Consider the following 15,566-nt stretch of genomic DNA (forward strand, 5'->3'; position numbering starts at 1 on the left):
CATTTTGAGATCATTGCTTTATTTCACTATTGTTCAACAGCAAAGTTCATTCCTCTCAAGGTGGATCTGGAATTGTCCGTGTGTTCTCCTCGTTCGGAATAAAAAAGGTAATGAAGAAAAAGCCTGTACTTTTGGAGACCTAGAATCTTACTGATGCTAATAAGCTTTTGACTGCGATTTCGGGTTAACGATTATTTCCTGCTGGCATCTCGGTGGTCACACAGAGAGCTCCCCACTCCGGCGGAGATGACTGTCCACAACTACCACCGTTGAAAACAAAAGTAAGTGTTGAAAAATGCACCTTTTACAATAAAAAAGTAGAAACCAATTCAATTTCCTTTTTTTTTGTTACGAATATAAAGTTTCTTGTAAATATGTACAGTCTTCTGAGCTAGTTCTATGTAGCAGGAAGCACTTCACAGATGAGACGCGCAATACACACGGTCAGGGCTCACGGTGCCCATTTCTCGTGGAGGTCCTAAATGAAATGCCAAGACTGAAGACCAGGTATCAGTGACCATTCCAAATACTTGTGGACCAAGAGACAAAAACTTCAGCAAACAGTCAGTCAGATCTGCCCTGGGGGAACGGGGACAGGGAACACAACCCCAAAGATTCCAAGCCACACATAAAACACAGCGGCAGGGCACTGGACATGGAGGGTCACGGGCGTTTCAAACAAGAAAGCACTTAGGTCAGAGACGAGCAGGAAGGAGCCGGCATTTAGGCCAGGTTGTAATCTGGGAAGTGACATGGACTGTGGACACGGTCACCGGCTGTGGTGGGGACGGGTCTACCTTTCAGCCTACCTAGGAGGTGCCTCAGTTGTGGAGGCACGCCTAAGAATCGTGGAGAATCCAAAGCAGAAGAGGCCTTGTGGGAGATTAAAGGCAGAAGTAAGGCCGCTAGTTAGCTTGCCAACTGCAAAGCCTCTACGTTGGTTCTATCCAGTTGCCAGGAATTCCCACTCTAAAGAGCGTGGAGAGAGACTGGGCAAGCCGCACTGCACCTAAGGGGGGACTCGCCAGCCCCACAGGGCTGGAAGAGTTGAGCTGCGGCTTCTCTCCAATGTCCTGGTCTTAGGTCCAGCCCTAGGGAAAGGCTCATCTGCGAAGTCACAGTTTCGTGGGGTAGAACTGTGCTGGGTTTTTGTGTGAACACACAGGCATTCTTGAAGTCAGCGGGGAACGAAGGTGGGAGGGGAAATTGAGGGAGAAGTGTGGTTTGCTGAAATCCTTCTCTGGTCGTAAGGCTTGAGCGTTTTTGTTTTTCGTTTGTTCAGTGCTACAGACTGCAGCCTGCTGTGGCCGGTTAGTTGACAAGTATCAGAGGGTCTCGGCTTGGTGGGGCTATGGGATGGCAGCAGTACATTGGCAGAGCAACCCAGGGAGGAGTCAGCCAGGTCAGGGGCAGCGCATGCAGTGATCCGCCATGCAGGGCTCCCAGACAGCTCTCCTCCCCCTTCCAGAGGAGTGAGGAGCAACAGGCCAACCCTCAGAACAGGAGGTGGGTGCCCCGGTCCCAGGCCCAACCCCAAGGCCTGTTAATGCTGGGCTTGCAGCAAGTCTATTGCGTGCTTTCCTGGCCAAAGCTACGTGGAAAGCTGGGGAAGCAGGCTGGGGAGATGACGCTGAGGGGTGGGGGAGAAGAGTTTGATGAGGTCCCTTGGCCCCAGGTCACTGCCTCCGAGCTGAGGCCGGATCGACCTCCATACATTCTCAGCTGGTGGGAAGGGAAGTTGTCAAGGCCATAAAAGGCAATGAGAACGGTAAACATTTGGCTACGATGTCACCCTGCGTCCAACAGGGCCATCTATGAGACTGGACCAGAACAAGAATGAAGCTACATGAACACGGGAGGTTAGCCGACCAACGGGGAGTCTTCTATGCTACGTTTCAGTGGCAAAGACCTGATGGTGTGATCTAGCTAAAAACGACTACAACAGGAAATACGTCGCTATCCAAATCTACTAAGAATTCTGTTGTCGTAAAAAAAAAAAAAAAAAAAAAAAAAAGAAAAGAAAAGAAAAGAAAAAAACACTAAAAAGCAAAGAAAAACCAAGCAACCCGAGGATCTCGGAGTAGCAGGTAGACTCCAGCCACAGTCCGGGTTGGCGTCCTTTGATGAACTGGTACAGGCTGGAGCTAAATACAAAAGTCTCTGAATGAGTGAAAGAGTAACAAAGTGCAAAGAGGATGACTGCAGGAAGGTGCCCCGGGGTGGGGCACCGAGTGCCAGCAGCGCCTACGAGCCTTGGCTATCTGCACCCCTGGTAGGTGGGGGTATCCGTGCCAAGGACAGTCTGGACCCAGCTGTGCTGAATGCGGGTCGAGTGGACGGGCGCTGGGGTCCCCTGCGGCAGAGACCCAGGGTGTGGTGTGGTCCTGCAGACTGAATGAGGAGGTGGTTTTTCTGGTTGAGACTTATACTGAAGACTGGTCCCAGACCTAGGAGCAAAACAAACAGGAGAGGTTTTAGCATCCAAGGCCACAACTGTTGACTCTGTGTGTGAGGCCAGTGTTACTTAATGGTATCTGTCCTATCCCACCAGCGGTGGGCAGTGGCGCCAACTTAACAGAGCCATCCCTCAAGGCATGGGGTCAGGCAGGAAACAGTTACTGAAAAAAAAAAAAAAAAACCCAACCAGACTGAATTTGCACAGCTGCATGCACACATATGCACAATAAGTTTTAATGGGAAAACATTTACATTGCTTCTCTTCTTTCTCTACCGGAAGTCCTGACCGTGTGCTGTAGCAGCATCAGTGACACTCAGAAAATCATCCTCAGCGGACAGGAAGGTGGCACCTCTAGCTAGAGTGGGCTCTAGAAACTGGACAGTCCACCAGGAAGGATGGACCCCCCAGGACCCGTGTGCACACTCATGATCTCCACCTACTGATTCAGACACTATCCTAAACATCACCCGGGTACCACTTCAGATGTTGAAAAAGCTCAAAGTTCTAGAAGGCAAAAGCACAGTTACAAGTTTCTGGAGAACTTACAGAAAAATATCAGTGTCTACAATACATGAGCTTATCTGCATGTCTGAAAATATCTAGCCTGCTATCATTTGTACTTACAGGGGCCACACACACACATATTTGTTTGTGTGCACGGAATAGACCTAGAAGCCACTAGTACTGCCTCTTGGGCAGGGAACAGCCTACCCTTTGGTAGCTGTTACATTTTGAGGTGTGCATACCCCCTTCCCCTAATCACACATGTTGCCATTTGTGGTGGAAGCACCTTCAATAAATATTATAAATAATATTTTCTTAAGCTTTTACTTCCCACAGCCTGAGCCACAGTCATGGAGTCTCACTTTTACAACAGCAGCCAAGAGGCAGCTTCTGGCCACAAGAGAGCTGTGCAGCCCTCGGGACGCTGCCTCACCTTGTTAACCTGGGACAGTGGGGTCCTCACGGCTCCCGCAGGCAGCCGGCCCCTGCTGCTGTCTTCAAACAGTCTCCCTGGGGACCGCTCTCTCCTCGTGCTGAGCATCCGGCCTGGGGACTTCTCCCGCTCCAGGGGACGGCCTGGGGACTTGTCCCTGCGCAGTTCTGCCCGGCCCTCTCGGTCTCGGTAGCGGTGGGGTGTGCTTGGCTCTCGGGGGTGGCTGGGGCCTTCTGGTGGCGCTGGGCTGGAGGCCACACGTTTGGTGATGTGCTCATTGTATGTTGGTGGGCCTCGCTTGTTGGGACTGCTGGGGGCAATAAGAGAGTCAGGGGTCTGAGAAGCTGCGGCCCCAAAGCTGCAATTCCCTTCCCCTCTAAGTATCTAAGCAAGCTTCTTCTCACTGCTGTTCAGGCTGTTTGCTTTAGTTTTGAGACAGGGTCTCCCTATGTAGCTCTGGCTGGCCTAGAACTCATTATAAAGTATGAAGCTCAGGCTGGCTTCAAAGTCATGATCCTCCTGCCTCAGCCCCTGAGGGTTGGGGTTAAAAGAAAGCTTAGACCTGAGGACAAGGACAAAAGAAACCCAAGCTTCCAGGTGTCGGTGCCAGTTCTCACCTGCTGTGCACTCGCCATGTGCCCGCCTCGGCTAAGCCCTCTGCGCTTTGCCTCACTGTCTCCAAACACCACCCAATGGAAACAAGCTTGAGAGAGCAGAGCCCTCGCTGCACAGGGAAGTGCACGGTGGTGGAGAGGCCAGGAGGGGCGAGGTAGCACCCAGGAGGGGTCAGTCTGGAGTCATGATCTCCACACTCGATCATACCAACCGAATAGTTCCCAGAAGTCTCCTGTTAGGAACGGGGCCTCTCATAACGCAGGACTCAGAGGCCCATCAAGGACAGCCTTGAGGAAGACTATCACCTTCACCATCAGGGGCTGGATCTATAACAGCCTTGTGCCCTGTGCTGGTCACCTCTCCCTCTCCCTGAGGGTGGCTTTCCAAGTTTTTGTGGCACCTGATATAGTTGCTCAGAAGGTCGACAATTTCCACAGGGATGACACTTGATAAAATCAGGAAACCAAGCAGGGCAGACAGAGACAGTCTGGCTAGTTCACCCTGGCTCAGAGATTAACCATTAACAACCTCTGATCTCCCCCAACCTACTGAGAACACAAGGCCTCCCCCCCCCCCCCCCCCCCCGGCCCCGCGGCCCTAACTACCAGCTGCTAGAAGGCAGAGCTAACCAGGCCAGCTTACAGAGGTCATTTTGTGGTCAGCTGGCCATGAACAGCTTTATGCCGTGGCCTGGCTTTCCCACGCAGGCTACCTGGCGATTCAGATAAACACTCTGAAGCCAGCCCCACCCACTCCACTTCTCTGTGGTGTTAAATGGAAGGGACCTGATGTCTACACCCAGAACTCAAAGTCTCCACACAGCTCGAGCTGCAGAGCTCTGAGAGACAGAAGAGGGGGAGAAATACATTAAGCCTGTGTACAATGGAAGAGAAATTCTGGAATGTGTCCACAGGGGCCCATCATACGGCACAGGAGGGTGCCGTGCCCGGGGACTCAGAGAAGGCATTCGGGGCACCGGCTGAGACTAATGAGAGGACAAAGGGCACCCCATCTGAGGCCAAGGGGGCAGTCGTCTTCCATCTCCACATCCATAACGGCCCACGAGCAACCGCGTCATTTAGTTTCGGCGGAGTGACGGTCCCTGCTCTGCTAAACAAACCAGGAAAATGGGGCCTGCTGTGAATGCCAGCCAGCCACGCCAGTCACAGACACTGACCCACCCGAAGCAGCCAGGAGCGAAAAGACCATTCTAGAAGCAGAACGGTAGCGGAAATCTGACTGCGGGCAGGAGTGGGACTTGCTGGCAGCCCCCAGGGAAGCCACACTGCTATTTCACAGCAACTGGGGCCCTTCTGGACAGCAGAACAAGCTGGACAGCAGAACAAGCCCTCACCGCGGGACCACAAGGGGTCAGGAGCAATGTGCAAGGGCACGGAGAAGTCTAACCCAACACGTGGACCCCGTGGACCCTTTTCTGCATGACTTGGAAGTGACACCAAGATTCTAGACACTTTAGGGGTACACACTGGCCTGGAGTGCACACTGGTCTTACAGCACACCCCTGCAATTAAAATCACACTGACAAAGAGGTAAGGCCACCGGCAAGACACGCTGAGGCTCAGGAAAGTGCGCACTGTGCTCTGCCACTTCCGCACCAGTGGGGCCAGGACCACGTCTCAGAACGGTGGCTCCTATTTGCCAGTACGAGGCAGCTTGTCCCGGCACAGCACAGAACACTGAAGATGTGTCTGTCTTTTACAACATCTAAAGTGTCTCGGAACCCTTGGCGTTCACCCACCTAATTACAGGCCCTTGGGGAATAAAGAAAGCACCCTCAGCATTGCTCTCTGGAGCCCTGGATGGGATGCCTGGCACCTGGCAGGGGATCCTCACAGCTGTGTACAGGTAGAACTGTCCAGAGAAGTAAAACCATAAGTCAATGAAATAGTCCCCTGGGCTGACAGAGTTTGTGGGCCAACATCTCCAGCTTCTTCTTCTTCTTCTTTTTTTTTTTTTTCAAGACAGGGTTTTTCTGTGAAACAGTCCTGGCTGTCCTGACACTCGCTTTGTAAATCAGGCTGGCCTCGAACTCCCAGAGATCAGCCTGCCTCTGCTTCCTGAGTGCTGGGATTAAAGGTATGTGCCACCACTGCCCGGCAATCTCCAGCTTCTTAAGCATGATGTGGCTCTGGTTCCTAGTCTTCTGGGCCAAGGTGAGGCAACTTCTATGCCCAGCTGATGGAGCTACAAGTGGGTCCAGCCCAGGAAGGCAGACTCAGCAGCACCTGAGGATTCTACTCTGATTTTCTGGTACTGTAGCCCACAGATTCTTTGATTTTCAAAGGGTTGGAAGTTCCAGTAGCAGACTGGAAGCCCAGAGAGCTGCTGATGTTTATGACAAGAGCATTTTTTTAAAATTTATTTTTATTTTATTTGCATTGGTATTTTGCTAAATTACATGTATGTCCTTGTGAGGATGTCAGATCTTGGAGTTACAGACAGTTGTGAGCTGCCATGTGGGTGCTAGGACTTGAACCCAGGTCCTCTGGAAGAGCAGTCAGCGCTCTTAACCACTGAGCTATCTCTCCAGCCCCACAACAAGAGCATTTAAATAAATAAACAGCACAGCAGCTAAGCAGGAGAGGAGGAGAAGCTGCTCCCCACACTGCCCTGGAGTCATTGCTAAGACATCAAGGGACAGGTGTGCACCCAGCACACAGCCCCTTCCATCAGAAGGAGGGAAGGAAGCTAGAATGGAGGACTGAGGACCTCTGAGGTCCTGCTTCTCCATGAGAGCAAAGAGCAGCCACACAAAGACTGGCAAAACCAACCTCACATGACTCAGAACCAAACTAGGTCATTTGTCACCTCAGGTTTACCATCAAGGTCCTGGATTGACTAAAACCACACTGACCAAGCCTGGGGTTAAGGGTGGCTCAGTGGCCAGTATGCCAGGCCCAGGGTTCAATTCCCAGACCTGCCAAAAAAGCACGCATGCGTGCACACTCAAGCATGTTGACCTAGCACATTGCGAAACTGGCTTGCAGCAATCCAACAGTATGTTTGCAGGACAACTGAACTCGGCATGGCTCGGTGACAATCTAGCACGCTCTGTGCCCGTGGCCTGCTCCAGATCTATGGTAGAGTGAAAGCCAGCGGACTTGTAGCCAAACAGTCACTGTGAAGAATCTGCAGTCGGGCAATGTCTGAAGTGACCCCAAAGCCCGTTTCCAGAAAGGGATCAATATCTGACCTGAAACAACCCACGGGCACTCAGAACTCTGTGCTGGAGTGGGCCTGGGGCTCCAGCGTGAGGAAGGACCCTGCTGGGCAGTTTAACAGGAGCCCTCGCTGGAAGTGGAAAGTGCCTGCGGCAGTCACTGAAGCAGAGGAAAACAAACTTCCTTTGGGGGTGATAAAAATGTTCTAAACTTAGATACTGGTAGAGACTGGACACATCTCCAGAAATGCTAGGCTTTAAAGGGCCACTCTAGCAGTTATCTCATTAGAGAACCCAGCAGGACCTAGAGTGTTTGAGGGTTACTTCCCACCCCCTGGAGCTGGAGTTACAGGAAATTGGGAGCCCCCAATGTGGGTGCTGGGAACGAAATGTGAGTTCTCTGTGACCACGGAGCCCCCTCTCTAGTCCTCACTGTGAGATATGAAGAGGGCTGGAACGGAATCTGTGCTATCAAGGGGTAGAGGCAGAGTCTTGACAAGTAAGCAGGGCGGACATAGAAGGTATCCACACGTGTGGTTCCGTTTCGTACCACGTGATGCCCTGCACAACCTCAAGACATTGACAGCTGCGCCATTGCTAGATGTGGGCCCTTGACTCCAGAACAGAACCATGAGCCTTCTTTACACCTAGCCCAGCGCCATGCATCCTGTCACAGAACCAGAAAACAAACTCATACGTGGGATTGTTTTTATGGCAGAGCAAACATGGGCCTGTGCATATATATATATGCAGAGAGATCTCTAAATAGAAACACAACAAGTTATAAGATTGGTTCCTTCCTGGGTGGTGCTGGAGTGAGGAGGAGAAAGGGAAGAACAAGAAGAGAAACCAGGTCTGGCTCCCTGAGGGATGAGGCAAGAGGACTGTTTGAGCCAGGAGTTCAGGGCAGCGTGGCAATTTCACGGAAGTCAAGGAGGAGGATGGTTAGAGTGGAGAGGTTAAGAGCACTGGCTGATCTTCCAGAGGACCTGGGTTCAAGTCCTAACACCTACACAGTAGGTCACAAATGTCGGTAACTCCAGTTCCAGAGGATCAAACGCTCCCTTCTGGCCTTCCCAGGTACCACACACACACATATGTGGGCAAAAGACTCATATACATAACATAAAAGTTGAACAAAAAAATTCAAGCCGGGTGTAGTAACACAGCTGGGAGGCAGAGGAGGATGGGTCTCTATGAGTTTGAGGCCAGCCTGATCTATCATGAGTTCCAGGCCAGCCAAGACTACACAGTAAGACCTTGTCTCAAAAAAAAAAAAAAAAAAAAAAAACATAAATATTTAATTTTTTTCTTAAACACAAGAAAGAAAAGGAACCCAGGAGACTGTACTACTTTATACTTTTTGTGTTCCTTGAGTCCTATACCCCGGGTTAGATTACCAACACAAAAATAAATACAAATTTAAAAATAAAAAATTTAAACTCTAGTCAGGTGGTAGTGGCACACGCTTTTAATCCCAGCACTCAGGAGGATCTCTGTGAGTTCAAGGTCAGCTTGGTCTACAGAGCAAGTTCCAGGGCAGGCTCCAAAGCTACAGAGAAACCCTGTCTCGAAAAAACAAAACAAAACAAAACAAAACAAAAAAGTTCTCAGGCTCCACAGAAGCCTTGAGGGGCCTAGGAGGCCACGGCCCCCTATATGTCCTACCTCCCTGCCCTCCTGATGTCACTCCCTTGCTGTTTCTTTGGGGAAGTCCATCCAGGTCCCAAGTCTAGGCTGCAGGCCCATCAGGACTAGAACTCGGGCTCTAGTTGCCTCGCTACCGCACTGGGCTTGAGCAGCATGAAGGAGGGGCCACACATCTCTGTGGGGCTCAGCAGCTAGCATGACAGAGACACACACACCAAAGCAACTGAGTCTAAGTTGTGAACTGCTCTCAGCAGAGTCACTGAAGACACCCCTGGGGCGACGTCAGGAGACCCCTGACCGGGGAGTCCTTCACAATACCTGAGATGCTTAGGAACTAAAATGTGGTTGATGTCCCCCCCTGCTCTTCACTGCCCTGGGGAGGGAGGCTCAGTACCTGCGGGAGGTGGAGGGCACCCGGTGCTGGTCAGTGCCGGTCTCCTTCACCAGGTTCCCCTTGCAGCATATGACTCTCAACTTGTCCTGGTAAGAGGAGGCCAGGTAAATGGCACCCGAGGAAATTGCAGGGCCCAGGTAGCGCGGGTTTGGGATTTCCAGATATGCTCGGGCAGGGGTCCTGCAGGGTTACAGGAAAGGAGACATCAATAATGGTTACCTCCATCGCTGCACGGCATTCCTGCCCCTAAACCTGTCCCCAGAGCATGGAGGGAAATGCTTACCCTAGGGAGGAACGTGCCTGGATCTCAATTACTTCCAGTGAGTTGAAGTGAGTCACAAACAGATAAGGTTCTCTGTAGGCTGCAGGGTCACCATGGAGGAGGAGCGTGAGGAAAAAACAAAACAAAAACAAAGATGGGGGAGGGAGGATAGAAGAAGGAAAATCAAGACTTGCAAAAAGACCAGTGGCCCAGAAACCGGTACCCCACGACTACTTCCCCACACGGCATAATCACAGGGGCTTGGTTCATTCGCTACCAAGCCACAGTGTCAGGAACAACTCTATCCCAGGAGTTAGTCAGGTAAATTACAGTGCCCCGAGGGAGCTCTGCCCAAGGTAAGAGACAGCAAAAAGGCCTACACCTACAACAGTGTACTGCCCAACCAAGGCAACTTCAGGATACAGGAGCGCCACTCAGGACAGGGAGACGTCTATCGGATGTCTGTATTTGATAAAACACTGGGAAGACGATAAACTCATCCAAGTTCTTCCCTTGGGGGCAGCGAGATGGAGACAATAGAGATGGACACACGGGTGAGACGTCTCCTGTGGAGCTGTTTACACCGTTACTCGGTAAGATTTTTAAAGATCTCGCCCTCCCAGTATATGAATGTTTTGCCTGCATGTATGTCTGTGATGATGTCCTCAGAGGCCAGTAGAGGGCATCAGGTCCCCTGGAACTAGAGTTACAGACGATTATAAGCCACCATGTAGGTGCTGGAACTCAATCCAGGGACCTCTGAAGAGCAGCCAGTGCTCTTAACTGCTGAGCCATCTCTCAAGCCCCTCCAAGTTTATAAGATAGGTATTTAGATTTTGCTGTGGGTTTTTGTCATTGTTATTATTTGTTTCATTTTGTAGATAGAGTCTCCCTAGGTAGCCCAGGCTGGCCTTGAACTCCAGACCCTCCTGTGTGTGCTGCCATGCCAGCTATATGGTAAAACTCATCTCTGTGTGATAGCGTCACTGAAACTAGAGAGGGCAGGACAGATCCTGCTCCCCCAGAGAGGAAAGCTGGTCCTCACTGCTGCTCCTGTGGCAAGCCATGACGCTTTTGCTTATACTCTTTGAAGAACCTACATAGAGGGGAACAATGGCCTCTAGCAGAGTGAGTGACTCCCATCCCCTTGGCCAGCAAAAAGAAAAGCAAGAAAAGCAACCTTGTTTCTCCTTGTTTCTGAGGCTGGTTTTGCACTTTGTTCAGGACCCCACTGACATCATGAGGGGCAGAGCTGAGCTGACCCAGAGTCATGGGTAACATGCATGTTGCTATAAGCCACCAAGTTTCAGAATGGGTTAACATTTATTTATTTACCTTGAGTGTCTGTGTGTGTGTGTCCTTTCGGCCATGATGGTGCTGTAGACTATCCACACGGTCTTGTCTTATGGACTTGCATGTATGTGTGTTTGCTCTTGGATCCACTCTACAATTAGACACTTACAACCCAAGGATACAACCTGTGTGTTCAGCATCAGTTCAAGGATGCTCACCACAGTGTTTCTTCTTACAGAATCAGAATGAATGCACATGACCTCATTGCTCTGCCTAGTCAGAATTAATAATGTATGTTCAACTCAGGGGCACTGCACAGCCTTGAGAATGACTTCTCATCCACAGGGAATAGTCTCTTTTGTATCCTGAGATCGTAAACATTTCACAGGCTGGAATTCGGCCTGGGAGACCTGACTTACACATTTTCCACAGACACATTAGGTAAATACCGTCCACGCCACTTAAGTCCATTAGAATACTCTAGCAGCAGACCGAAGCCAAGAATTCCACACAGCTCTTTCCTAGGACACGGTTCAGCAAACAGGAGCCCCGCACCCCAACCCGGTACCTCACGTACCAAAGGCCAGAGGTAAGCGGCTCCACTTGAGATCGTCTGTGCGGCTACGCCTTCCATAAGAATCCACAAACACCCCAAATTCTGTAAGGTGTCAAGAACATTAAGGCGTTAGCTCCAGAGGCCACATACGCTATGACAGAACAGGGAACAAACCCCAGGGACAACTGACCAGATTTAACCGGACTGCTATAGCCAGCCGGCTTCCGCAGAACCATCGCCTCAGTTAAATTAAAATGAGGATTTTCTTGTAAAGTTATCTCATCAATCAAATTTATTCTAGCAAGAGGACTAAGGCAAAGGGGAAGAAGGAAGTGGGAAGAGAAGGGGGAGAGGGAAGAAGGAAGATGGATGGACAGACAGACAGGAGACAGAAGAGGAAGAAAATCAGAGACAGGAAGGGGGAAAGAAACACCCAGTGATTAAAAAAGAAGAAAAACTTGAAAGAAAACAAGTATCAAGAGAAAAAGAAGCAAAAACCAAACCAGAGGAAGAAGGTGAATGACAAAAAGATGAAAGGGACGGGGAGCCACCGAGGGCTTCCATGACGTTGGGCAAATATCCTCTGCCCCTTGGCAGGACCCACCCTGCCGACCAAGGGAACCGCAGGGGTCCGGGCTGGGGACTGACCGTGGAAGCAGAGCAGGTACTCCTCCCGCTGCCCGGCGCCATTCGCCTGCACGATGGACACGGGGAAGCTGTTGGATGAGGATGCGAACACAGCAGGCGCCAAAGAGTGGTCATTCTTGTCTAGGAACTCTGTGGAGGCAGGTGAGATGGGGCTTCAGGAACGATGCCCACGCCTCCCTCCTCGAGGCCCGAGCCCTGTGGGGTGGGAAGGAAGACCACGCACGGCCCTACCCTCGAGCGTGTACTGCTTCATGTCGATCTCATAGAATTTGTTGGTTCCAATGAGGATACTGTAATTGGTGAAGTGGATACAGCTGCACGGTTCGGAGGTCTCTATCTCCTGAGATGAGGGGCACAGAGGGACAGAGATGACACAGGACACCTCCTCTCCTCGGCTGTTTCTGCCTGAGCCTCTAGCCTCCCATCTATGCCTGCCAAGATGACATGCAACCTGTTTCTACCTAATAACTGTTGCTCTATATCAGCCCAGGCAGCCTCAGAAAACAAGGGGGAACTGCAAGTCCCAAACGGGTGAGACACCATTTCCACAGACAGGCAAACACAAACAAAACATTCTTCCAGGAGCGGAAGACTGGAATGCCACACCAACGATTAACACTGGCAGCGGGGATGCCTGGCCTCGGCGTCCTCCTTTGGGCTAGTTTGTAATTTGCTGGTTTCTAATTTGAGTCTGTATTATCCATGGAGTATCCCTGCATTCCCGTCTTAATTGACTCATTGTTTGTAGTCATTTCTAGGCCAATCCAAATATCATTAAGATAAAACAAAACGTAACCGGCATGCTTTCTTAAAGCCATGGCTCAGAATTGCGTTTGCCTGAAGCCAGCAGTTCAAACTTTAATCATCACCATCATGGAAAAACATATCCATCGGCTCCCTGCCAAGCGTGAAGAAACAGACGCAGGACCCTACCAGGGTTTTCTCTTTCCCAGCCTTAATATCTCACCAATCAGAAAACACTGAGGTAGCCAGATCCTTCCCCAATGCACAGGCTACACAGGCGGTCAGCAAACACTGGCTGACAAGCCTACCGTGAAGCCGTTTCACTAACAACCACCTACACACATAACTCATATCTTTTTATGCTCTGGGTATTATCGTGACGTGACCAGGCATGAGCCACAGCACACTTAGTCTGGGGCCAGGAAACACCTTCTCCAGATGTGAGGTTAACTTAAAGGTCAGAATGTTTCTCCTCCACACAGTACTCTGACCTGAGGAGAATCAAACAGAGCTAGCGATGGCTTTCCCTTATCCCCAGAGACCTCTGAACACTGAGGGAGATGAGGCGGACTCTGCTGGGGACTGCTAACCAAGACAAAGCTGCTTCTGTCAGCTCAAAAAAGACGCCTCCTCCATCCACCTCCTGATCCCAAACAGGAGAAGGAAAGCGAGAGGGTCACTCTCCTGGTTACCACAGGCTCTGGCTCTTCCAGGAAGGACAGGGCCATGCTCTGGGCAGCAGAGAGTCAACACAGCCCGCTGTGTGCACCACCCTGGCTGGGGCCCGTGTGCAGGCCCTGGGGGTGGGGAGGCTGGGCCGTTAGCTTGCCTTCCGGATGCAGTACTTGCTGAGGCTGTCATTGTAGCGGAGGATGACGACTTTGCTCGGCGTGGCGGCACAGATGCAGAGGCTATTCTCGATCTAGAAGGCCATGGGGGGGGGGGGACAAGAAAGAGAACACATCACCAGCATGAATCGGAGGAATCGGAGCTCTGCATAAACCTAGAGAAGGAGTGTGATTGGAGCGGAGTCTTGGTCTCAGCACTGGGGATGTTTCAGACCGGATCATCCTGTGATGGAGGCGGAGGACGGTCTGCACACTGGCGTAATGGGGGTGTCATGGCCTGGGTCATCAGATGTCTATAGCACCCTCTAGTTGTAAAATCAAAACTGTCTACAGACATTACAAATGTCCCCTGAGGACTGAATCACCCCTGCCTGAGACTCACTGCCTTAGCTGGGATCCAGAGATGGTCTAGCGGCCACGTGACACCTCACAGTTCCTTTATTCGTGCCTTTGGGTGGAGACGGACTTTTTGACATCGCCCGGAATGGGAGAGGACAGGGTGGCGTGAGGAAGGTAGGGAGAAGGTTGTAAACAGCTTTGTCACGTGGTTCATCTCCACTGTCAACTTGATGATTTGGAACCACGGAGGATAGCAGAGGCACAGCTTCTTTTCTGTCCCTGTGACAAAATCCTCTGACATAAATAACAAGGCAAGGGAGACAGGGCTCGCCCTGGGGCAGCCTGTGGCTAGCTGAAGAGGTGGAAGGCGTGAGAGACAGGTGCATGGGCTAGAATGCATGCGCGCTAGCGCTCAGAATGCATGTGTACTTTGTTTCTATGTCAAGTTAGCTACTAACAATAACCATTACAGGAAGGGCAGGAAGGAGGAAGCCTGAAGGATGACAGCGTCTCAGGCCTTCTGATCCACACTGGTGTGAGCTCTGGCTGCCACGCCTCCCCTGCCATGAGGTACTGACTACCATGGGAAATCCGTCCGCCTGTAAGTCTCTTGGTTGGGGATTTGGTCACAGACACAAGAAAATAACGAATACACTTTCCATCTAGAGGGACAAGGTTTCGGTAGGGTCTGTAGTACGGCCTTCTATATCGAGATGTTTCTACCTCTTACACTCAGGCTTTTGCCTTTCACCAAGACTGAAAAGACGTCCATTGCACACACAGCCATCAACTGACGGTCAGCAGTTGAAGGAACAGAGAGGAAAAAATGTAAATTATTCATAATGCTGTTCTGGGAGGCTGTATACAGTGCATTATGAGGCTTTAAAATCTATATGCGCATTTCAAATGGGTTTTAGTATTTTGAACAATAAAATAAAAGTGATTTATCGTTTTTAAAAGGTTTTTTGGACATTAACATGTACATTTCTAAGTAACTCATTGTTCATAGGAAAAATATTTAAAATATATGGGAATGTAATAAAAAATAAATGCCCACATCAAAGTTACAAGGTACAGCTAAAACAGCAGTCTGAAGCGCTGGTATTAGGAAATGCTATGAAATCTAGTGAACTAAGAACCTGGAATAACAATAGGAAAGTCAGGGGAAATTAAATAAAAGAAGAAAAGGGACAAAGGCAAAAGATATGATAAATAAAAAAAAATGCCGTGACAAAGTCTAAAGGTAATGCTGGAAGCTGATGTTGCTGCGAAGGTGCGGGCTGCTCCTGCAGAGGACCAGGATACAGTTCCCCACAGCCTCATGGGAGCTCACGACTGGCCATACTCCAGCTGCAGGGCTCATCTGGCCTTCATGGGCACCAGGCATGTGGTGCACAGGCATTCATGCCAGTAAAATACTCACATACATGATATAGAATAAAAAAAATGTTAAATGAAATTTCATCTCCATAAAACCGCTGCTAAAGTGTAAGTGTGCATGTGCACCCATAGTGTGTGTGCAAATATGTACACACATGTACAATACATGCCTATGCGCATGCCATGCTGTATGGACGCAGGTCAGAGGACAACTTTCCCACCCTGCACTCTGAGCAAAAGAGCCACAAAGTTCATTAAATC

At 50.4% G+C, this 15,566-nt stretch overlaps 1 protein-coding gene across 12 annotated transcripts in view; it reads right to left on the minus strand.

Annotated features, from left to right (window-relative positions):
* Nucleotides 1-15,566, minus strand: part of Cit (citron rho-interacting serine/threonine kinase) — a 175,807-nt gene continuing 160,241 nt past the window's right edge. For 10 of the 12 annotated variants that reach the window (XM_050159019.1, XM_050159018.1, XM_050159016.1 and 7 more), the window contains 8 exons: nucleotides 13,568-13,660; nucleotides 12,226-12,334; nucleotides 11,995-12,123; nucleotides 11,368-11,448; nucleotides 9,519-9,597; nucleotides 9,236-9,415; nucleotides 3,396-3,705; nucleotides 1-2,447 (listed from right to left, as the gene is read on the minus strand). In XM_050159019.1, coding sequence (XP_050014976.1) covers nucleotides 2,424-2,447; nucleotides 3,396-3,705; nucleotides 9,236-9,415; nucleotides 9,519-9,597; nucleotides 11,368-11,448; nucleotides 11,995-12,123; nucleotides 12,226-12,334; nucleotides 13,568-13,660 — 1,005 coding nt within the window. In that variant the 3' untranslated portion in view covers nucleotides 1-2,423. The remainder of the gene's footprint in view (nucleotides 2,448-3,395; nucleotides 3,706-9,235; nucleotides 9,416-9,518; nucleotides 9,598-11,367; nucleotides 11,449-11,994; nucleotides 12,124-12,225; nucleotides 12,335-13,567; nucleotides 13,661-15,566) is intronic. The other 2 variants (XM_050159017.1, XM_050159013.1) reach the window with 1 other exon arrangement.

This window comes from Alexandromys fortis, unplaced genomic scaffold (genome assembly GCF_014885135.2).
Source record: "Alexandromys fortis isolate MF-2015 unplaced genomic scaffold, M_Fortis_MF-2015_v1.1 scaffold_90, whole genome shotgun sequence".
In the NCBI taxonomy this organism is placed as follows: Eukaryota; Metazoa; Chordata; class Mammalia; order Rodentia; family Cricetidae; genus Alexandromys; species Alexandromys fortis.